We start from the raw sequence: 25,194 nt of genomic DNA, 5'->3' as shown, positions 1-25,194 counted from the left end.
GCAGCAGGGTCAACAAGAGTGCAGCACAGCTATTCTGTTCTTCCCTTGCCAAGCTCTCTACATTGACTTTAGTGTCTTAGACAGTGGGCATGGCAGAGGAAACAGGAGAAATGCTTGGCGTCCCTTCTGCCCAATATCCCACAAAGGAAACAAGTGCCACTGCCAGGCCGGTGGAGCAGGAGTGATATCAGGGATGCCTTTTATCACTGATGCTGGGCGAAATATTTTACAAAATGCTGCTTTACTAATTTGTGGATCACCTACTAGGTAAGGATGCAGGCCTCAAAGTGGTGCAAAAAACTCCATAAAAGATTACAAAGTGGCTGCTCAGGCCGAGGGATCCACAGGTCATTTGCTGGGTTTGTGGGATTAAGCTAGGTCTTAGACCTGGCATGGGATTTGTGAATAAAGGTGGTGATTAATGGGGTAAGAGGCGGCTACAGACCCTTTATTTATTGTATTTTATTGAGCATTTGGGGAATAAGTGGAAAGTGGCCATTTAGGGGGGCTGCTGGTTGCAGGCCATGGCGAGTGGCCACTTCAGGTGGCTTGGTGGCGCCGGGAGCATAGCCATGGCAAAGTGACTAGTGGCCATGGCTGCAGGCTATGTCACTGGCCATTCTGGATTGCTTGGGAGTGTGTTGGGCAAGGTTGCTACAAGGCAGGGCTACAGGCGGTGATCATTGGACCCACCACGTAGCTTGGGTTGTCCAGAGCAGGGCTGAAGGCCCTTTCCCCAGCACACTTGCCACTGGATAGTGCCAAAGGGGCATGGCTGCAGGATAGGACGATAGGGCCCATTGGGTGGCTCAGGAGTGACCTGGGCAAGGCAAAAAGCCCTGGTACATTCAAAGTAGTCTGAAATTCCAATCCAGACATGCGTCTCCGAGCTGGTGCAAGGAGTGGGATCCTTCAGGCTCGCCAACCCAACCAAGGCGCAGTAGTGCATCCTCAGACGTGTTACAGTTTGCTGCTTCCAAGTTCTTGATATTAGGGATTTACATAAAACACCAAACAACACTCTCAGACAACATTGACTAGCAATTCTCTTTCATCCGGGGTCAAGTGGGAGCATAACCCACAAAGCATTCCCCAGTTAAACCCACTGCTGGTGCTGAACACTCCTCATACAACCCAACTGCTACAAAGTTGGGAACTACAATCGCGGAGTCTGCAAAAGTAACCAAAAACCTCCCAAATCAACGACAGTTGAGTGCAGGTGCCTGTGTTCCTCGCGATTGGGAAGATGTGCAGCCAGACTATGCAGTTAGTCATTCCAGGCACGGCCAAAACTGCAGTTCTATGTACAGGAACCAGTGGAGTCCCAGGGTGGCCGTGATACTATGAGCTGCTTTTGTAGCTGTGGAACCAGCAGGTGAGGGGTGTTCTCCTGCCAAGTGTCTATGGATGTGGTAGAGGTCTGTGTCATATTTCCTTTAGGGTCCTTGACCCATGTTTTGCCAGCTTCAGTTTGTTTTTATCGGGTCCCCGACCCTTATGTCTTCCGTTTCACTGACGTCCCAGTCTGCAGCTTCCCTGTGTCTATAACCATCTGCAGCATGTTTCAGTTATGTGTTGACTTGTGTGGTTAATACGGATGTATGTGGGTGGGGATTGATAGATGAGAGGGCTTGTGCAACGGTTTAGGGCATGGGATGGCAATCAGTATGCAAGTTGGAAGAAAAGAGTGGTTAACCTTCTGTAGGGGTTACAGGTTAAGTGTTGCGTTGTGCAACAAGGACTTTGTGACGAATCCAGGAAATTGGTGCCCTCTCCTCAAGGGGGAGCCACTCCCTTTGGGGCTAGAGCTATGAGCCTGCTATGCCCAACACTCCCAAGGGGACAGGGGAAGGGGGAATCACACTGGGGGTGAGGCCCCCTTTGAGGACAGGCACTTCCTAAATAGGGATATGTATCATCCCCCACTTATGCCAGGAAACAGATGGTTTCATAGTTTACGTAAGAGTTAGCTTGTACTATCCCTTACCACGTTGCACTCCCATGGATGGCATAATTTCTGAACCCTTTCAGGCACCATCTTCAAGCTAGGATGAAGAGCGGAGGACAGCTCCTCCCTTCACTTATTGCATGGAAGATAAAAGACCAATCAGCAGTGCGCAAGAAGGAGAGTAACCAGCGGAGTTACAAGCAAGAGTGATGCTCACAGAGCGGCACAGGAAGAGAGACCATCTCCTGGGAGGTGTGGCGGAGAGAGGCAAGCACCCACCCAGAATGGCGGACAAGCCTGCAAAATGCCTAGCTCCCCTGCTGAGATGCAGGCAGTAGAAGCCTGGTCACGAAGGATCTCCAGCAGTGGGGAATGCCAAAGCAGTAACCGAACAGTGCCACCACAAGCCGACACCAAAGCCCTGCAGGAACACAGCAGGAAGTGAGCACCAGCTGTGCAAGACACAAAACCGTCCAAAGTCACCAGAACCATGAAACCTCTCTGTCCTGCCCAAAAGCCTACTCAGCGGTACCAGATAGCTCCTGGGAGCAGGGAGGTGGACGGAAAAGCCAAATCCGATCGCTAGGCGGGGTGAGAGCAGACAGATGCTTTGTCAATCCGAGAGTAGATAAACCCCAAGGCAGGGTGAGATCAGACCGACCCCCGAGGCAGGGTGAGACCAAACCGACCCCCGAGGCAGGGTGAGACCAGACCGACCCCCGAGGCAGGGTGAGACCAAACCGACCCCCGAGGCAGGGTGAGACCAAACCGACCCCCGAGGCAGGGTAAGACCAAACCGACCCCCGAGGCAGGAAGAGAGCGATCCAACCTCAAGGTCGTCTGAGAGAAGGGGAACGGACCAGGAGAAAGTGGAGTATAGACCCCACTCTGAGGTTCTCTGGAGAATAAACCAAGAAGGAGGCCTGATCTGGGCCTATAAACCGGAAGGTTCCCAAGGGTCGAGCATTACCCTAGAATAAGCCAAAGTCGCTGCCCATCCAGGAAAAAAAAAAAAAGGAGGCTGACCAAGGACTGATAAATAATCCCAGGAAGGGAAGTTGAAAGACATTTGCTGGTGTCTTTTGCATCAGGCGAGAAGCCCTTTTCTGATGCAGTCACATTATGGTGAGGTCAGAAACAAAACACGGTTCTATAATTTATGTAGAAGACCCTCATGATACCTTTTTAAGTCAAGTCAGGTTCTTTTTAGTTCATAGCGGGATAGTAATCAGGCTAGGATAGGTTTTATTGACGGCGGACTGAATTATTTTGCAAAAACATTCTGACGAGCACCCTTTTACTTTTAACAAATCGGGCTTACAATTCTAGGGAGGTGTCCGGTCAAATGGTCGAAAATAAATGGTCGAATGACCATTTGATCGAATCAAAATGGTAGAAAAAAAAAAGTTCCAATTTTTGTAAGTTTTGGTTGCTTAAAAAATATTTTTAATAAAGAAAAAGGGAGGTGGGGGGGGGAACACCCCCATAAAATAAAAAATTCGACCTTTTTTTTCGACCATTTTACTTCAATCAAATGACTGGTAACCTCTAGGGATAGTATAGGTTTGTGTGTTGAAATAAATAACTTAGTTACCAAAATATCCATCTTATCCACCTCATGATTCCGACTTACTACAACCTCTAGGGTATTAGTGCCCTCCGAGGAGTAGAACATTAAGGGAATGTTTTGTGGGTGGTGTAGCATGAAAGTCATTTATGTCTGAGCTATGGCATATAAGTGGTTAACTTGTGTTAGCTTGCCCAAGAGGTGTGAGGGAAGTCACAAGCGGTGTACACTATTTGAGGTGTAAGACAAAGGACATTTGTTGTCTGTTTTTCCTACCATGTCACATTTTTCTACCTTTGTATTTTTTATATTTTCCTGCAGGTAGGAATTTGATGGGTAGGAAAAAAAAATGACCCGACCATTTTCGTCAGATCTTCCTACCGTAAACATTTTCCTACCCCTATATTTTTCACATATTCCTGCAAGTGGGAATTTCTAATGAGTAGAAAAAAGGGCAAGACCTTTGCTGTCAGTTTTTATATAGACTGTCAAACGTGCCTACCTATTAAATTCTAACTACATTTTCCTTGTATTAGGATTTTCTGATGAGTGGGAGAAAACTACGTGACCATTCATGTCAAATTATCCTACAGTGTCAAATTTTCCTATCAGTAGGATTTTCTGACAAATAGGAAAATGTGACATTACTAATCCTGTCCGTTTTTCCTACCGATAGGAATTTGACAGGTTGCAAACAAAAAGTGCACACTTCTTGACCTTTTCCCCTCTTTTCCATGGGAATTGGGTGATGCGCAGGAAGCTATTTGTTCCCGCTTGTTTTTCCCATTTGGTGTTGGAGTTAGCAGCTCGTATTTTGTGTCTCGTGACCCAGCTATGTAACTATCTGGCAATGGCTTTTCTCCCCATCCCAGTCAGCAGGCTTCAGCATTCAACTTTAGACACTGTTTTCTCTCATTTTCCATTTCCACGTTTTGAAATTACTGCAAGTAATTGCAGTAATACTGCAACTACAGGCAAGCGACCAACAGAAACGATGCGCATTTCCTACACTGCTCTCCAAAAGGAGTACATTCATGCACAGGTAGTATAGCTCAGTGGCAACGTGCTTGTCTTGCAAGCAAGACGACGCAGAGTAACACAGGTTTGAATCCTGAGTCCGCGCTTAGAAACCTCTTCGATATTAGGCGCGTTATAAAAAACAATTATAATACACATGCCAATGTGTTGCCAATTGCTTAGCAACTCCTTTGCAATCTGAGACAGACAAAGGGAAGGCATGACAAAGTTACAAGAGATTCCCTTAAATGGAGTGGGACTGTGAGGAAGGAACAAGTTACTTACCTGTAACTGTTGTTCTCCAGCATAGGTCTGGCATGGATTCACATGCTCATGAATATTCCCTGTCGTCAGGCTGGCAATCCTCGGTAAAGAAAAAATCAGTATCAGTTTCGTTTCTGATCTGTCTTTCATAGTAGTAACCAATCACTGATCTCTGCGTCATACTGACCACAGCCAATGACTGCCCTCTACCTAAGCCCCGCCTCTGGCAGCCATCTTCAAATTTGGTAGCACGTGAAGTGACAGTATGACCAAGTGAAGAGCCGCAGAGGGGTAGGCGGGAGGGTTCGCATGTGAATCCATGCCAGACCCATGCTGGTGAACAACAGTTACGGGTAAGTAACTTGTTCCTTCTCCAGCATGGGGTCTGGCATGGATTCACATGCTCATGAATAAAGAATACATAGCAGTACACACATGCACAACCACGGGAGGTGGCAAAGGCTCAACATTAAGCATTACATCAAACTCAACATTAAGCAATTCTTACCTCCTCACCAGGCTCACCTTGGGCGAACAGATTGCGCAGCAGTGCTTGGCCGACCCTGGACTCCTCCCTCGAATCCCGATCGACGCAGTAGAATTTCGTGAAGGTGTGCGTCGACCTCCACGTAGCAGCCCTGCAGATGTCCAGAAAGGGCACACCAGATAGGAACGCCGTGGTAGCTGCGATCGGTATGGTGGAATGGGCTCTCGGACGGCCAGGCAGCGGTCGGTTTGCCAACCGATGACAGTACACGATACAGCCGGAGAGCCATCTGGAAATGGAGGCCTTTGAGAGAGCCTTCCCCTGATTGACAGGTCCAAAGTTCACAAACAGTTGTGACGTCTTCCGAAAACACTTTGTGCGATCCACGTAAAACTTCAGCGCTCTAGCCACATCCAGCGAGTGCAAAGTCCTTTCGGCCGGCGACGAAGGCGACGGGAAGAAAACAGGCAACACCAAGGGTTCGTTGAGGTGGAATTCGGACGGCACCTTGGGCATGAAGGAGGGGTGCGTCCTGAGCACTACCCTGGTGTCGTGAAAAGTCAAGTACGGGGGCTTGCAGGAAAGGGCCTGGATCTCTCCCACTCTTCGTGCGGAGGTGATGGCCACAAGAAACGCTGTTTTCCACGACAAGAACTTCAACGGAGCCAAGTGCAGAGGCTCGAACGGAGGTCCCATTAGCTTGGTCAGCACCACGTTGAGCTCCCACGCCGGGGCCGGAGCCTTCACCGGCGGGAACGATCTGAACAGTCCCTTCATGAATTCTTTCACCAGACGATGAGACCACAAAGACGTCCGCCCCGTGGTTCTGGTGTATCGGGAGATCGCAGCAAGATGAATCTTGATGGACACATGCGCCAGCCCAGCCTTGGCCAGCGTCAGAAGGTACGGCAGTACCTGGGGAGCCGTAATCCGTAGAGGGTTAATCTTCTGTGCGTGGCACCAGACAGAGAACCTCTTCCATTTGTGTCCATAGCATTTAAGAGTTGAGGACGCCCTGGCCTTTGCAAGAACCTCTCTGCAGTCGGCCGGTATGTCGTAGCCTCCAAACTCTAACGCTGCAGGAGCCAGGCCTGCAAGTTCAGCGACTTCGGGTCGTGATGGAGGATGGCGCCTCCTTCCCTGGAGAGAAGATCCACGTCCACTGGCAGCTTGATTGACGGGGACGCTGACAAGTCCAGAAGGTCCGGGAACCATATCTGCCTCGGCCACGGAGGTGCGACGAGGATCATCCTGCACCGTGACCTCTTGAGCTGGTTGATGAGCCGGATCAGCAATGGCAATGGAGGGAACGCGTATAGAAACAGGCCCTCCCAGGGGAACGAGAAAGCATCGCCTATGCTCCTTCGCTGGGGAAACCTGCTGGCGAACCTCCGGCACTTGGAGTTAGTCGCCCTCGCGAACAGATCGATCTGGGGTGTGCCCCACCGTCGGAAGAGGCGGTCCACTAGATCCTGTCGTAGTTCCCACTCATGCACGAGCGCAGCTCTCTGCTGAGCGAGTCGGCGATGGTGTTTATTATCCCTGCCAGATGAAACGGCACCAGAAACATCCCTTAGGCGACGGCCCAATGCCACAGATCCTGCGCCTCCTTAGACAGGGCTGGGGACCTGGTTCTGCCCTGCTTCCTGATGTAGAACATGGTGGTGGTGTTGTCGGTGAAGATCCTCACCACGTTGCCCTTGAGGGACGGAAGAAAGGACCTGAGGGCCCAAAACACTGCACGGAGCTCCAGGACGTTGATATGGAGGGACTTCTCCATCGGAAGCCAAAGGCCTCTCGCGTGCAGATTTTCGGTGTGCGCTCCCCACCCTTCCAGGGAGGCATCCGTGGTCACTCTCTCCTGGTGGCCGGGGGTCTGGAAGTCCATGCCCGCCGTCAGATGCGTGCGGGTGCCCCCCACCGGAATCACTCGTCGGAAACTCTCGTCGAGTGTGATCCTCTCCTCGAAGCGGCCCGTCGTCTGGATCCAGCGCGCATCCAGGAACTCCTGCAACGGGTGCATCCGGAGCCTAAACAGGCGGATGAGATAAATGCAAGAAGACATCATTCCGAGGAGGGACTTGATGGACCTCACCCTGGCCGCGTCCGCAACCAGCATCCGCTGCACCTTGCCCAAGATGGCCCTCGTCCTTTCCTCCGACGGAGAGGCCAGAAGCGACACTGTGTCGAGCTTCGCTCCCAGAAACAGTGCGTCTTGCGCGGGCACCAGGTGGGACTTGGCGTAGTTTATGGAGAATCCCAGGTCCGTGAGTAGTTGGACGGTCCTTGCCGTGTGCTCCACGGCGAGCTCCTTATTCTTTGCTCGGATGAGCCAGTCGTCCAGGTAGGGGTAGACGTGGTTCCCCTCTCGGCGCAGCTGCGCCGCCACCGGTGCGAGGCACTTGGTGAACACCCTGGGTGCCGACCTTAACCCGAAGGGAAGGGCTCTGAACTGGTAGTGACGCCCTTGGACCACAAACCTGAGAAACTTTTGGTGTCCCTTTAGGATGGGAATATGGAAGTAGGCATCCTCCAAATCCAATGACGACAGGAAATCGCCCTCCTCCAGTTGACCCAGGACGTGCTGGAGGGTGACCATCCGGAACTTCTGTGCCTTGATGAATTTGTTCAGTCGTCGTAGGTCCAGGATGGGACGCCATCCTCCCGTCTTCTTCTTCACGAGGAAGTATCTTGAGTAAACTCCGGAGCCCCGAAGCCTCTTTGGGACGAGCTCGATGGCGCCCTTCTTGAGCATCGCCTTTACCTCCAAGAGAAGTTGAGGGACGTGATGTTCTTTCCTGGCCACAGGGGGGACGCGCGGGCACCTCTTTAGAAACTCGAGCACGTGACCCTGAGCTAGGGCATCCAGCACCCAACGGTCGGTGGAGATGGACTCCCACACGCTGACCAAGCTCGCCAGCCGGCCTCCCACCGGGGTGCCTCGGTGGGGGCCCGACCCCACGGCCGGTTCAGTCCTGCTTCAACGAGGCTTTGCCGCCTTGTCCTTCTTGGCGACGACGGCGGGGTCCGCCTGACTTGCCTCGTCCCCTGTAAGCTTCCTGTGACGACGAATGGGCCGCTTGACGGTAGGTGGAAAATCCGCCACCGGAATCTTTGGAGGCACCCCGTTTGCCTCCGCCGCTCCAAAAGGGCGGCCGCCGTTGCTGGAGAACCCCAAGAGCCCGGGCCGTCTCCGTGTCCGCCTTGATGGCTTGAAGGGAATCATCCACTGTTTTCCCAAACAGGTTGTTTCCGTCGAACGGGATGTCCAAGACTCTGGTCTGCACGTCCTGACGGAAGTCAGTAGCCTTGAGCCATCCACGCCGCCTAAGGCACACGCCGTTGCCCAACTGGCGAAATCCAGTGTCAGCGATGTCCGTCGCAATCGTAATGGCGTTGTCCGACGCCACCTCTCCTTCCTGCAAGATCTCTAGGGCTTCCGCCCTCTTGTCAGGTAGGAAGTCCAGCAGGTGGGCCAGTTTGTACTACAGCTCCCTGTCGTAGCAGGCTACGATAGCCAAGGCATTGGCCGCCTTAATCGTCGTCGCTGCCGACGAGATGACTCTGCGTCCCATCGTGTCTAATTTCTTTCCCTCGCCGTCCGGCGGGGAGGTCGACGTAGAGGTCGCGCCCCCCCCCCCCGCTTTCTTCCTGGCCACCACGGAGACGACCGAGTCCGGGGTCGGCTGTGCCCGAAGGCACAAGGGGGCTGCGTCCGGGACCCGGTACTTCTTCTCGTACCGATCCCTTCTAGCCGGCGTCGTGGATGGGTTCTTGAGGAGGGCGAGGCCCTCATCCCAAATATCGTCCAGTAGAGGTACAGCGAGGACCGTTTTCCTCTTGGCCTCGCGCCGTTGATAAAGGAAACCTTCCTTCTTCTCTTCCGGGCAGAGCTGGAAAAGCTCGGATGCCCTGGCGATCATGGAGTGAAACGATCCAATCTCGTCGGGCGGGGAAGCCCGGGTGGGAGGTGACGACGGGAGATCCTCATCGTAAACCTCGTCGTCTGTACCCGTCGCGGCCGTGTCAGTCCCCGTATCATCCCCACGGGGAGGAGGGCTGAACAGGGCGCGATGGCTGAAAAGGAGGTGGAGGATGAATCCTTCTTCTCTTAGGGGGAGGGCTCCCAGAAGGGCCTGGCTCCGGGTCCCCCGTCGGGAGCGGTTCCTCCGTTGGTGGTAACGGCAGTCTCGTCCTTATCTCCGAGCATAAGGACTGTATAGCCAACAAAATGGCCACCGAGTTGTCTTGCGGCATTGGTTGAGGGGAGTCCGACGGGCGGTCAGGAGCCCCGTCGGCACCCTTGACGTTCTCGTCTCCTACGTCGGGGTCCCTCCCGACGGGCTGGTGGTCTTCCACGCCAACGCCGTGGCTTAAGACTTCGATCAGCTCCTCCTCAGAGGTTGAGGCCGAATCCACGACGACCTCCTGCCCCCCCCTTTTTTTTTCTCCGTCGGAGGTTTCACGGGGGTCCTGTCGGTGGGCATGAAAGAGGACTCCCTCCGCGGTGGCAGGGAGACTCTGGGCCCCGAGGTCGCCACCACTGGTGTAGCCTCCACAGGCTGAGCCAGGGCCGCCGCGACTTCCTCGATAGAGGCCTTGGCCGGATGGATTAAGGCTTTCACGACCTTCGGTGCACTCACCACCTTCTCCTTGGGGGGAGGGTCACCGCCTCGCTCCCCCTCCGATGGGGCCTTTGAGCTCGACCGGGGTCTCTCCAGGAGCTTGGCCGGGTGCTCGGCCTTCCTCTTACCCGAGCCAGAGCGTTGGCTCGTGGTTGATGGCGTCGAGGAGGATGCGCCCTGCCTGGCGCCGGTAGAGCCTGACCGTTCGGCGCTCCCGGTGCCAGCGGACTTGCGGTGCTTGGCCTTCTGTTGGACCCCCGTCACGCCCTCAAAGGTCTTAGAAGACCGCTCGGACTTCTTCTCGCCTGACGGGCTCTTGCCTTCCAGCCAGTTGCAAGAAGTTGATGGCGTTCCTTCATGGTCCGCTCCGACATATTGCCGCAAAATGCACAGTCCTTCTCCACGTGCGTCTTGTCCTCATGAAGGCAGTAAAGACAAAGGGAGTGTTCGTCCTCCTTAAAGACATTCTGAAGCTGCCATCCAGGGCAGACCCTGAACAGCTTTCCGGGCGTCGAGCTTCCCTTCTCCTGGGCCATGTCCGAGATGGGCCTGAGAAACTTCTGGAGTCCTCCAAAAGTGTGGCTCAACGAAATCTTCACCCTTGAGGGGCGTAGACGAATCCGACACGGGTCCCCGTTGATCGGATGAAGAAACGGTGGAGCTTGAGGCTCTTTTGACCGAAAAAAGAAATTTTTTGAGAAAAAACGTGAAAAATAGCACTAACGCTCGAGAGCAATAGCACGAGGATCCCAACACTTGAACGTGCGGTAAAAATCTGAAGATGGCTGCCAGAGGCAGGGCTTAGGTAGAGGGCAGTCATTGGCTGTGGTCAGTATGACGCAGAGATCAGTGATTGGTTACTACTACGAAAGACAGATCAGAAACGAAACTGATACTGATTTTTTTCTTTACCGAGGATTCCAAGCCTGACGACGGGGAATATTCATGAGCATGTGAATCCATGCCAGACCCCATGCTGGAGAAATAAAGCTAATTTATCTGGGGTGGTGCACAGGCAGCCGAGGTCACGCATTCTGGTTCATTTGTTTCGTACAGACATCTTTTGCATAAAGGAAAGTGATTAAACATTTATTGCATAAAATGTATTTAAAAAATACAGTGGACAATTACATTTCAAGCAATGTTGCTAAACCCAGAACAAAAATTGTTTCCTTAATCAAAGAAGTTGGAAACTGCCAATGCGATCATGAATACATAAACATTTTTATTTCATTTCTTTCTGTTGGATTTATTTACTTGCACATAAACCCACACCTCACAAATGTACTTTAGCTTACTAACCTGCTCCGCTTTCTGGTGAAAGACTGCAGACATATCCAACAATGTGCTTCGTTCATCGAGTGCTGCTGCAAAGGCCTTCCACTCTTGCTCCAAATGACAGGCAATCTGCTCAATCTGTTGAGAGGCATAGTGGCCCGACTCTACAAGGCGATTAGCCACCGACATAATTCGAGTAATATTAACATACACATTCTGTGAAAGGGGGAGACAATATTACCAAAACAGACTCAGGAAAATAAAAACATGATTTTGAAGTAACAAGTATTATCTACGGAAGATTTTTCAGCTTTGTTGAAAAGTGGGGCATTCGGTGATTTAGATAATAATGAAAAGTTTTGACCATCCTAAATTACAGCTAGTATTTGGTAAACAAAAGAGGTTTTGGAAAAGTCTTATTTTTTATATAAGCTAGAAATCAAAGCATGCAGGCATGGCTTGCAGTGGAGCCATGCAGCTGTGTTCTGAAAGTGATTGATCCCAGGGAAAGGGGCATTAGAGACAGAGTAGGCCTGCTGCGGCCATTACGAGGGGAGGCTGCAGGCTCTGCTGCAGCACAGTGCCTCCTCTCATTGCCAACAGTCCTGGGCAACCCCAGTCGAGCACCTCTACCGCTGTCTGCCCTGAGTGGGACTGAAGTCTGAATGAGCAGCTCCCTATGCCCTTGAAGTAAAATGCGGGGCGTTAGAGGTGGAGATGTAAAGGCAGTGTCCACAAACCGGGCAGAGAAGCGCAGCCATGCCCAGAGGGGTTACTTTTATCAGAACCACCACTGGTGTACGGTTATGGAAATCCAACCTGCATGGACTTGCAATAGTTTGACACAACATTTTGAACTTTGGCCTCGCTACGAAGATTGAGTAGTTGAGCTGAGACTTCGGAGATCAAAGGTGTGATGTTAAGTACAATTGAACTCAAGTGGTTGAAAAATAATATATTGACCACACAAGCACGTACAGAAAGACTCGTATTTGACAAATACATGCATTAAATAAAGACACTAAAAGGCACACATTCAATATTCACATATTCATTTATTCGGTTATGGTTTTGCTATCCAAAAACTTTCACAAGAGTGGAGCATAATTCTTAAAAAAAAAATGGATACACATGATATTTACAACAGTTGATACACTACATTGCAAGCATTAAACAATTGACAACGTAAAGCTTTACAAATACTCCTATTAGTATTGCCACATTCTAAAGGAATCGTTGCAACTTTAAAAATTAATAAGCTTATATTTACTGATTGTAAAATCACAAATGACAACACCTATATGTAAAGTTCGTGGAAGTAAACTCCTGTTTCTACTTAGACCTATCAACACAAACAGGATTTGAATGTGACCACGTTCACAAATCAGTACGGTCACATGCTATATTGACATTAAAGTGCATGATCAGTCTGTATAGTGCACTCATGTTAAAAGTAAAGCCTGTCTTCTCCTAGTCGACAGTATATTTCTTTAAAAAAGCAAAAAGGCCAAGGCTAAAAGACAATTGTTTGCCATACATATATCTAGCCCATAAGGTCTCTATTAACATTTAAGATTGATAACAGAACGGAGAACAAGGGTCCTTTACACTGGGGTGAGAGAACTTGACTTGAAGACCAGCTGTTGCAGGGGAAGGTGGAAACAAACCAGGGGCGAGGATAGAATGACATAGGAACAGGATGGTGGAGAAAGTCGGCTCTAGAAAGGACTAAGGAGGAGATTGGCCGTTAAGCAGTATTTAAAAGAAGACTGACTGATTTTTCTGATATTGAGGAGGTTGAGTCTGGCTGCAATGGCAGATTTGGAGATGAAGAGCAAGAAGTTGTGTGATGGGTCGAAGATGACACAAATGCCACGAGCGAAAGTATGGAGAGGAAGAGATAGCCTATTTGAAACTTCAGTCTTTACTTTTTTGAAATCCGTTTATTGGTATTCACTTATTATCACATTGCAGCAATCAAAAGCACACTATGGCACCACAGTACTGATGTATCATGAAACAAACATACAAACAAAACTGGGCAATTGTTTACCAACACTCTGATACAATAGAGTCCAAGCCATGGGCCTCAGGGCTTCCATGCAGTTATTCTTGCATGTTACACAATGAAGACTGAGTAAATGGACATTTTAATTAACTTATATTTATCACAAATCAACGAGAGCCTTAACGATTTGTCGACCTTACAAATGCCCCTACGGAACCCTACCTGCAGGTGACTCAGGGCATCAGTCTCAGCGACCCATCATTCCATACGGACCAAAAGGGTTTTTGCAAACATTTTTCCCCCAGCATCAAGAAGGGAGACTGAACTGTAAATGGCTGGAAGATGCCTGTCCCCCTTCTTGAATATTGATACAATGGTACCCTCAGTCCAAGGAGGTTGGTACTCTGCCTGTGCATAGGACTTCATTGAAAGGTTTGGTCAAATAAGGCACCTAGATCAATGGCTCAGTTGCAAAAAAAAGAATCAACCGGGCTTTTCCCCCTCTTTTGGGAGCACAGAGCAGTCTTTATCTCAGTTTCAATGAGAGTTAGGCCTTGGCCTGCTGAAGTTTCTATGGGAATAATATCCTCCCAAATCCTGGACGCTCTATACAGGGTTTCAAAATAAGCAACCCACTCAACTTCACAGATCACCCCCAGCATTATATTTTGCAGTTGCCCCTGCTGACTAGTTCCCAAAAGGTCGTGGTATCGCGATTTTTAATAGCATCCAGGAGGGCGATCCAGAGGACTTCACGATAATCAGATTTTTTTTTTTAATTCAGCTTGCTTCACGAACTGGCAATATCCTCTGTTGAAACTTCTCTTACTTGGGTGATCAGAGTTTCATTGGCTCTGCGGCAGTCCCCATCATACCAGGGGTTCTTTCGATCAACCCAGCTTTTAATGACCTTTACACATTTAGAGAAAATGCCACCCACCTTGCCCATCAGTTCACTGTGTATACAGACGAAATCCACAAAGTCCCTAGAGAAGGCAATCAGTTGTGGTAAAATAATCATAAATCAGAGGAATAATGATTTCTAGGTCCACCCAATCCCACTTGAGAACTTTCTTGGTATGGTCAGTGATGCACACCTCAACTGCCGGAGATAGCGTTGCATCCCCTGTCAGACCAAGAAAGCTAGATGACATTCCAAGGAGGAGGGGGTTATGGTCGCTCTCAGTTCTACTTTAGACTCTAAAGTCCTTAATATAGTGCCAGGCCTCGAGATTCACCAAGATGTAGTCAATTAGGCTAGATCCGTTTCCAGATTGAAAGGTTATACAAGCTGGCATATCCCCTGGAAAAAGCCTGTTGCAGGCCCGAAGATTGCTGGCAAGTAATATTGCTGCCACTGACTTGGCATTCTTATAGTTCCTCTTGGGGTAGGCGGCGGCCAGCTCAGAAATCTCCCATATGGAGTCCTCGTCCTCTGCAAGATTTACCATAATGTCCAACGGCTCATGTTGGAGATTAAAATCACCCATTACAAGGATCTTAGAAGCATGACCATACATTGCACTCCACCTCTGGGTGGAGGCCTGCACCTAGGAGAACAAGCCCAGTCACTCTGAGGTTGCATTTCAGTTGTAAAGATTTATTAGTAGTATATTGGATCCATCCAACCCAATTAAATGCAACTCCAACAGATCCATTGGAGCATTTTCAATAACTCTGACCCTCCTGTAATTTTCACTACGAATCCAGAAGAGGAGCCCACGACTAGGTCTTCCGGCCCTACCATTAGATGCGGGCAGCTGAAATCTTGCAAAGCCCTGGATACTAAGCACGGCCAGGGTCCATGTGTCTTGGAATCCAATAATATTGTATGCTCGGATGAAGGGTTACCAGGCCTCATCCACCATGTGCCTATCCAGCCCTGTAACATTCCATGAGAGTAGACACATGTCGTCGGATAGAATTTCCACCCGACCGACCCCCCCGGGGACCAATCAGGCCCCCACCAACTTCAGAAGCCGGTATGGGGGACACAAGTGTCATTGGGATGGGATGTGTGTCCCATCAGTCAATGTCACCCAGGACTGAGACGTTATAAATGGAGATAGCATAATGTGTTGCACTCGGAAGCCTCCACCGTTGGCAAGCAGCATTCAACCACCCTTTGCTCCCGCAAAGGGGGCATCAGAGCTTCTAGATCTTGGTATGTGTGATTCAGGATACCCAAGCTTGCTCTGTTTGCTATCAACACTGGTTCTGTTGGTAAAGGGTGCATGATCCTTTTCACAAATTGGGCAGGCTCTCGTAGTAGATTTGTCTGTACGGCCCCAAATGGAGGAAGTTTAACTTTAGTTGATTTTGTTGACAACCCATTTACAATGCTCCTGGGGTGCAAAAATGATAACGTAATTTCAACGTGTTTCGGTGGGAGGCACCTCTGTTCTAGGTGCAACAACCCCTTGATCAGTGTTCCTGAGTTCAATTGTATTTCTATGTAGTACCTCAAACCAACACCCCTTTTCCGCTCAGAGATATAAATATCCTCTCTAATTATTGAGCAGCACCCCCTCCTTGAGCAGATCCAGTGGATCACCTTATTTTTTAAGCTCTCCCTCGATTCAAAATTTCCTGTTTTAATCCTCTGAACGTTTAGCAAAAAAACTGGGATCCCTGTGGGTCAGTCAAGAGCCCACCACACCCCCGCCCCAAAGGGACATGGAGTTCGTTGTATTTTTAGAGCTTGGCTGAGGCATGTTTTTTGGGTCCAAATGAGAAGTAGCCTGCTCTCTAATGGCAGGGTTCCTTAATTCGTGTGTCTTAATCACATGCACTATATTGGCCAAGCCGTCACCAGCTTGGTCAATAGGGTTTTCCAACACTCTTTGCAGAGTGTTGGAAATACTCACGAGTGCATTTTTCACATTCATCCTTAAGGAGGACTTCCTACTTTCCTCCATTAAGATCTGTCCCTCCACCAGCGCCTTTACAACACCTTTCAGATTTTAAACTTCAGTAGATGGGGCCAGAAGAACAGACTGAGTTGTTCTAACTAGTAACTGCATATGAGAACAATTTGTACAACTAGAACAACTTGGTTTTGGGCCACTATTCGACACCCCAGCAAGCTTGGGTGTTACTACTTGACCTGCAGTCTGACTCCCATCATTCAATGTACTAATAGGGGTAGTTGGGAGGCCAGGTAATAATTCATCCAGATTAATAAGTAGATCAAACCTATCGGAGGTCAGGATAGCAATTGCTGTGTAAGCGGGGGAAAATGGGCAAGTTGTGACCTTATTGCAAAGAGGTTGCAGCACAGTTGCGGGGGAATTCTCCATCATAGAAGGGTCATTCGGTTCAACTGGAATATTATCTCTCTTACCCTCCAACTGTGCCTGTGGTTCAGCAACCTCATACCCTGGGACTATTTTCCCAACTTCCACCAGGAGAGGCAAAGGGGTTTTCCCCATAATCATACTTTCATTTACTAGTTTTTCATAATTTCCAAGGGGACCAGAGCCTTGGGATTAGGTCTAAGTGCTGGTGAGACAGCTTCCGCTTTGCTCCATCACACATCCTATCTTATGATCACCTTTATCTGCCACAGCACAGTTAGACAATACCACAGCAAACGTTTGCCCCCTACCTCTCTGTTTCCCAACAGACGTAGCCCCCCTCGTAATTCTTCACACTGCAGGTGGAGAGAGGACCAACGGCTCGATCTCACACAGCAAGGAGACAATCTCCTCGATCATAGCGTTTGCCTCCTCAATTTGGGCGATCGCAATAGAGGGCCTATCTCCTGGCTAGAGAGCATGGGTGATTTTGCAGCCTTACGTTTCGGACATATTTAGCACAAATGCTAACCAAATGATTGCGGGTAAGAGATTGTCTCTAAGTGATATAGCTGCCACTCAATTAATGCTCAGTCAATACACTTTAAAAAAACAATGCACTTTAAAAACTTGCACTTAAAAAGACACTTGCAGTGATGATGAATTAAGACGTTATCCGGAAAATAAAAAACAGGGAAGGAATCCAGCCCGCTCACGGGGCTGCAATAGTCCGACTCCCCACCATCAATGGAATGATGCACTACTACTGTGACTTCCACGTTATAAGTCAGTAGGTGATGGTGACTGCAAAAAGTGTCACAAGAGAACAAAGGACCTTGATCCTCCAGAGCACAGGAATCGAATGAGAGCAAAGCGTGCAGCCCGTGATCAGTGCAAGCCAGGGGGCCACAAGGCCAAAAAGCTGTTCAATCCAATAAAACCAAATAGAACCAAATAAATCAGCCGGGTGGGGGGACGAGGCACAAGACACACCAGCACTAGGCCAAGACCATAGGAGGGGTTTTTGAAAGTAGTAAACGATGCGCAGGCGTGATGCAGCAGCTCCTCCTTCCCAGGACTGTAAGACTGTCCTTAACCCGTCCTTCCCACTGTTTATCCTCCAGCTCCAGCCCAAGGTCCAACTCCCAAGCCGCTCTAATTTGCAGCCTACCTGTGCCTTTAACAAACAGGAGCACATTATATAGTCATGACACAGGTTTCAACCCATCCTCAAAAATTATACATCAACGCCAATATCCTGCTGTGCTCCGGCCCCGCCAGCCAGCCAGGCCATTTCCCTCTAGCCAACCTAGCGATCTTCAGGTCCTTAGAAATGTACCCTTATGTATTCCTGTGGTAGAGAGTATATCATCAACTACTTTAAAGACCCCATTCTCATACATATCGTCCCAGGTTGAAACACTTGTACCCTCCCAGCACCTGGAAATCACAAGGTCGCTAATATCATGGCATATGGGGAGAATACGTGTCCCCCAACCTGGAGTACCTTCATCGCTCTGGCCCATATCTGTCGGCCCAACCTAAGCATATGAGGCATCTTGCCAATACAGTTCTCATCAAGCCGTAGTGATTCCTTCAGTGTAGCTGGTTTAATATCCTCTAGCATCAGTCTGGCAAAACATGACTGCTCATCCGCCAGCCAACTGGCAATAAACTGCAGATGTGCAGCCAAATAGTTAAATTTGAGCCATGGGGGCTGGACCCCCGCCCCTCTTCCCGTTTCATATTTAGCGTTGCTATTACAATCTTATCACGGCCTACCCCCCACACCTCAGATAACAGATTTGGGTCTTCTGAAGAAACTGTCCAGGATAAGAAATTTTATGTTACAGAAATAGTTTAGTAGGTGGGGCAGTGCAATCATTTTCACTATTGCAACTTATCCCATCAGGGAAAGAGGTAACCTGCCCCAGAAGCCCATAGATCTTGTCACCCTACTGAGAGCCCTGGCAGCGTTATGTGTATGCATTTCCTCAGCAGTGTGTGAGAGGAGTATTCCCAAGTACCACAACTCGCGTGCCTCCCACCGTAGACCCAGGTCTGGGGAGTCCAGTTCCTGCAACTTGGCCAAGGTGGGTGGGGGGGAGGGAGGGGTCGGTGGGGGGAGAGGCATGCACGACTTATCTCTGCTGAATGTGATGCCAGAAATACCTGCAAAAACTATGCAATACTTCAAAGATCAAGGGCAGAATATGTTCTTGCTCGCATAAATACATAAGGATGTCGTCCGTGTAGAGTGATATTAAATGTCTGGATTTCCCAGCCTCACTGAATTCTGGCTGCAGGTACACCACAAGGGGGTCGTGTGCTAGAATGTACAGCAGTGTGGTGTAAGGAGCTCATGGTGGCAACAGTAAAGACGGACACAAAGTGTGTACTAGTGCGCTAAGAGTGAATGAACTCACGAGTAAATCTGTGCCCTAGTTTTTAATGATTGCCAGAATTTTAGATGGAGTCTAAAAACATAGACATTTTAGCGTGTTTTTTTTTTAAAGTGCATTCTAATGTTTGTTTAACTTTGCTTTACCGAAGTAGCGTGGCGAAATCTGCAGGCGTGTGAAGAGGGGATCGTACTTAACAGCAGACCTTGTTCGGTGCTGGGACTTCATCTCCCAGTTCAGCCGCTCGGCGCACTGTCCTACGAGTCACGAGTAGGCGCCACAGGACTTATCAGTCTGGTACGCTGGCCACACCCTGAAAATACAGGACAATGGCAAAGGTGGCATCGCACTTAGAACACTGGATAGGATTCGGAACTTGAGAATATTCAAATTGACCCTGGACTATCATGTACCAGGAGTGGTGGGGAATACTGTGACTTCTAAGACTGTAGTAGCATTGCTTAATGCTTGCTTGGCCTTTGCCCACGCAGTGGAAGTGGCAGAATGTATCAATGTTCATAAACTAGACCTGCCATTACTGACCGAAACATGGTTCACTGAGGCATCTGAGACGGCATTCCAGTTCTTCGTTACCCGAGCAATACTGTATCCAGGCTATTAACCGAGTTGGCAAGAGGGGTATAGCAGTAATCTATAAATCGTCACTGGAGGTCTCCCACTTCGAGGCCTTAGAGTGGCCAGATGACTTCCAGATGGATCAGATGTCCATTGGACTGTCCCCCACTCGGTCGGTGAAAGTCATTCTGGGTTACAGACCCCCCCAGGCCCTGCTAGCAGATTTTCTGAGAAGTTAGACACCTTTCTAACCCTAGCCGAGAGCAGATATAAGGAATGTGTGTGCGTGGGAGACTGGAATATCTGGCTGGACAGTGCCTAACATTCAGATTCCATACAGCTACATGAGTTAATGGGGAGTCATGGGCTATCAATATTGACGACTGCCCTGTTGCATGTTATAGGGCACTGTTTGGATTTGCTGTTAGCCAGGGGGAGCTGAGTAGTTTTTAAAGAGACTGTCCCTATCTATTGGTCTAACCACTCTGCCCAACTGTTCAACCTGGTTATTCAAGGAAGCGGGAAGGTGGTGGGGATAGACCTTCTGTCCTTACTCGTAAAGCCAAAGACCTAGTTAATATCCCAGGTGGTGGTGTGGGGGGAGAGGCTGGCGAATATTGACAATATGTTGCCGAGCCAGGAATTCTTCACCAGGGGTACTTCAATTTTGGATGCCATCTGTACAAAATATGCCCCACTAAGACCCAAGGGTACTAGGGTCCCTAAACCTTGTTTTACTCATAATTTTGTCCCACTCCGGATGCTGGTGCAGCAAACAGATACGCTGTAGAGAAAGAGTAGGCTATCTGAGGATGCTGAAAAGGCCAAGATTGCGCTGAAGAGTTTTAAGCAGGCCATTTTTGGAGCTAAAAGGGACTTTCTCCAAAAAGAGATTGGCAGGGCTTGCAACCAGCCAAGAGAAATATTCTCGGTGGTTTCTAAGTTCTGGAAGCCAAAGTGTATTGCAGTGTCTCTTCACTCGTCACAGGCACAGGCCAATGTCTTTAATCTATATATTTAAAGAAAAAACAGAAGCAATACAGGAGAGCATTGTGGCAACTATGGGGGAGGACAAGTCAAGCACGGTTTTGGCAGATCGGCCATCGGTACCCCTGCTAGACGGATCAGCCTCTGTAGGTCATGAGACTAGTGGGAGGTTTGAGTTTCAACCTGTGACGGAGGATGAAATACAATCCCTAATGTTGAACCTCAAGCTAACTAATGTCCTTGTGTTTGTGCTGCCTGCCTGTACTGCTGGGCGGTTAGCCCAAAATATTGCCCCCTTTATGACCACCTTTGTGAACAAATCACTGGCATAGGAGCTGGTCCCTGGTGAACTAAAGAATGCTACTGTCACACCACTATTAAAGAAACCCAATCTGGATCCGGCTGTTTTAAAGAACTACCAGCCGGTTGCTGGCCGACCACAGCCAGCTTGAGTTCTGGAGAAAGTGGTTACATCCCAACTCCAAACTTTTGTGGAGAAGGAGGCGTTGTTGGAAAGATTCCAATCAGGATTCCGTCCAAAGCATGGGACCGAGGCAGCACTGTTGTCTGTGTATGAGGTGCTGGAGGTCGCGGATGGGGGTGGGCTAACACTCTTTTTGATGTTGGACCTATCCGCAGCCTTCCATACAATTGACCATGGCGTCGTGCTGAATCGCTTTAGAGGGACTGACAACATTTCTGAACAGGCCATCAAACAGTTTGGGTTATTCTTGGCAAATAGACATCAGCGGGTGAAATTTGGGGGCTGTACAACTGAGCCAATAACATTGAGCTGCAGAGCTCCGCAAGGATCTTCGTCTGTTATTTAACCTGTACATACGACCCATCTTAAATATTGTAAAGATTCACAGGCTAAGTTACCATTTATATGCCGATGACACACAAATTTATATCAAGATTGACAATATGGATGATGCTTTTACTAAGGTTAATCAATGCCTAGAAGACATTAAGAAATGGATGGCAAATCAGCTGCAGTTCAATGCAGCTAAAACAGAGCTCATTCTGTTTGGACCCAGGCAGCGGGTCCTGATCACTAAGGAATCCCTCTCTCCATGTATCCTCGGCAAGGATTCTGCATTCTGCGCTGTGTTGAAGTTTATGTCTTTGTGTCTGTTAGTCTGCGCCCATCAGCCTTCAGGTACCTGGTGCGCATTATAAATTCATTAACGTAACATAACAAGGAGTTAAAATAGGCCACAATAATTAAGAACCTGGGCTGTGTGTGGCAGTAGAATTTGGGGAGTGAAGCACAGGTGGGGGCTAAGGTTCAGGCAGTCTATCACTCCCTGCGGATGAGCCACAGTGTGCTACCATTCATCCCTGTGGAGGATCATATGGCTATAGTGGAGCTATATCGAATACCCATCTGGATTACTGTAATTATCTGTTGATGGGTATTCCGGCCAAACAATTGCACAGGCTGAAGAAGGCCCAAAATACCACGGTCAGACTAGTAGGCCGGCTTGGGAGATAGGATCATGTCTCCCCTCTGTGCAGAACGCTGCACTGGTTGGCGGTGGAAGACTGGATTAAATTTAAAGTGGCGTGTCTGATCTTCAAGTGTCTAAACGGGCTGGCTATGGAGTACCTCAGCTCCAAAATCTGTCGTTACAACCCTCCAAAGTTGCTTTGGTCAGGGGAGCAGCTTGAAGTCACCAATGACAATGAGGTGGTGATCAGGAGAGAGTCAATTAGTTGGGAGATGTGGTCGAAGAACTGACTTACCGACCAGATGGCTGGTAGAGAGATAATATATATGCCATAGGCAGCAGTGATTGTGGAGATAGGAAATTCGAATGAGGGAGAATTAGAGTAGGGGAGAGAGGACGTTTGAGAATGAAAATCGTCCTACACCATCGCCAGTGGGGCAGAGTGAGAGTGAAAGTGTAGGTATGGTCAGGACAGCAAGGGTTGCAGAGGGAGAGAGCAAGGTTTCAGTAAGGGTAATGAGGTCAAGGGAAGGCGAAAGGAAGAAGGCAGAGGTAAAGGAGGTTTTCTTGCAGACAGACTGTGCATACCAAAGAGCAATAGAAAGCGGGAAATGTAGAAGCATAGCAATGTTGGGTGAGAAATAGAGAGGCGCTAGGGGTAGATGCGAGAATAGTATATGTAATTGAAGTTAGGGTTGGAGAAGGTTTTGAGAATAGAAAGTGGTCGATAGAGAAAAGAGGTGGGTTTGTGAGAAAGAGATGAGGAGAGAGTTGAGATGGTTCTGAGCGTAGGAGAGTGAAGAGAGAAGTAGAAGAGAAAGAAAGCAATAGCATGAGAAGTGCATGGTGAGGGTGCGGTTGAGAGAAGCAATTAGCAATTAAAGGGTGGATAGTTGCAGGACACAGCAACATCTCATAGGCTAAGTAGCAAAGATTCAGGTCAATGGCTGGTCTTCACCCTTTACTGTTCCGCCCTTAAACGGGACCCCCCCCCCCCCAAGGACTTCAGAAGGGATGACATGCACTCTCATTCCCTAAATCGCCTAGTCCATCAGTGATTGGTCTCTTTGATATTGTCCCTGGTGTTGCTGGGAGGAGGCAATTTCTTCTTGATTGATATTCACAGAGGACGAGCCTCTTGTGGCCTTCAGCTGGAGATGGGGCTGGCCCAGGATCTCTTACAGCATAGACTGAATTACAAAATGTTTCAGAGACTGAACATGTTCCTTTTTACATAATCTACATGACCAATGACATCTATCCAAGTTTCTTCTAGGCCCCACTACTTCCAATGTATTTAATGCATTCATCCGGAATCTTAAATACCAATTTCGGAAAGCAGGACAAGGACATTTTTTGACATAAGCGATGGGTAAAGTCATCAGGTGAGGATATTCAACGTATTCTGTCAATTTATATCGATATAATAGTGACCAGTTCTCTGTTATGTCACAACGTTACATTTGATTGTAATTTGCACACAAAAAAAACTCCACTCTACATTCAGATCTGTCAAACCCGGCCATACAGGATTTAATCACATCAATCTTCCTACGTTATCATCCTGAAATGTGCAAATAGATTTTATTTTCCACAGATGAGCCTATTTTAAAATATACGTTTAGTTTGTTCGACCTCACAATAGATAACGTCTAGGGCAACCCCAATTCACATCTAATTGCCATTATTGGGAGGGTTAGTGGATATTCGTCCTCCTAATGCAGACAGCCATTTCCAATTATGTTTAATGGCAAGTAGTTCTAGGCCATACAATGATGCTGGAGTAACCTTGGCATAATAATTATTCCTCAAAATAATGTTTTGCTGCCCCATGAATACTTCCACCTGTGCCCCGAGTTTATTTCTAAGTAGGTACATTCCTTCACTAGCTCCAAAACCATATTACCATTGAATTTCATGTTTCTTTTGAAGTTAATGACCTTGATTTTCATTGGATTTGTTTAAGTTGTTTTGTCTAGCAAAATTACTGAAGCAATTCAACTTCCTTTGGCGTCTGATCCGTGAAGAACACCATCAGCATACGATAACCAACCTATATTAAGATCACCTCATTTTGGGGGAAACAAATTACTCTGTTGTAAGGTCTCTGACAAATCTGATGTATATAGGTTAAAAAGGTAGTGAGAAAAAATGCATCCATGCCTTAAACCCGTATATGTATATTTATCCCTGGTCAGAGACCCCTCTATTTACAGTTCCACTGTAAAGTGGTGTTACTGTGGAATATTATTAACATATTCAGTAGCCCACTCGGGATATCCCATGAGGCTAACTTTTGCAAAAGAGATTCGATCCAATCAGTCAAGTCCTCAGAACAAAACCAGGCAACACCAGCGAGATAGATCTATAGTGAAAAGATGACGTCCGCATTGCCTTCTTAAAAAACAGGACTGTTATGGCTTTCGACCAAGAAAGTGAAAATGTCCCTATTTTTAAAATCTGTTGAAATACGATTATCAGAATATCTGCCAACAGAGTACCATTAATCAGCCTTAAGGACTGCATTTGATTAGCCATCAGGCCCACTAGCCCTAGAGCTTTTCAAATTGCACATCAACTCCAAATCATCTGTGTCAAAGTTTAGGCGCCATAGGCGCACACTGATATTCCACGCGACTGTTGCTAGTTTTTGCACCGTTGTTCAAACTGCATGGTCCATGGTTTTGCAGCTATACTATTCGATCTTTTAACAGATTGATGCTTTATTAGTTATTCAACTAGGAACATAGACCTCTACTATTACTACTTAGGGCTAGACTCCTAGATTGGCCATCTCTCATGTTCATTAATGGTTTGTAGCCAGTTTTTGAAACTTTGCTTTAGTCTTTTCCTACCTTTCATACTCTTCTCGCTCCCCAAACCCAAATCAAGGGTTATTCTTTTAAGAGCAACTACTGGTCCCTTTTTTTTATTCCTCACTTTTATATCAAATATGTTTTTGATATTTGACAAATGGTTTCACACATCCCCTTTGCTGTCCCAGTACCTTATTCTGCTAGTCCTTTACTGTGGTGTTAAAGTTATCGGGTACACAGCATTTAGGTTAATCCTTTGCATTCCACCTTCTCCAGCTTTCAAAAGGTGTATTGATTCAGTTGGCATTAACTATTTCCCTGAAGGGCTGCTTCTTGAGTGAACTGCTGTGAGTTTTAACTGTATACTTGGGCAATTACCTGGCACTGCGAGTGACGCTCTTGCCTGCACCGAACCGCTTACTGGAGGAGGCAGAGTCAGCCTTTCCCACGTGTGTGGTCACGTGATCTG

At 48.2% G+C, this 25,194-nt stretch overlaps 1 protein-coding gene across 1 annotated transcript in view; it reads right to left on the bottom strand.

Moving 5' to 3' along the window:
• The window catches only part of TRIO (trio Rho guanine nucleotide exchange factor), a 3,834,156-nt gene that overhangs the window by 3,077,468 nt on the left and 731,494 nt on the right, over window positions 1-25,194 (bottom strand). The window contains exon 7 of the mRNA XM_069613780.1: window positions 11,211-11,402. Coding sequence (XP_069469881.1) covers window positions 11,211-11,402 — 192 coding nt within the window. The remainder of the gene's footprint in view (window positions 1-11,210; window positions 11,403-25,194) is intronic.

The sequence above is a fragment of the Ambystoma mexicanum genome, chromosome 5p (assembly GCF_040938575.1).
Source record: "Ambystoma mexicanum isolate Mex_15411 chromosome 5p, UKY_AmexF1_1, whole genome shotgun sequence".
Classification (NCBI taxonomy): domain Eukaryota; kingdom Metazoa; phylum Chordata; class Amphibia; order Caudata; family Ambystomatidae; genus Ambystoma; species Ambystoma mexicanum.
Note: the sequence above shows the minus strand (reverse complement) of the source record. Positions and strands in the feature narration are given on the sequence as shown.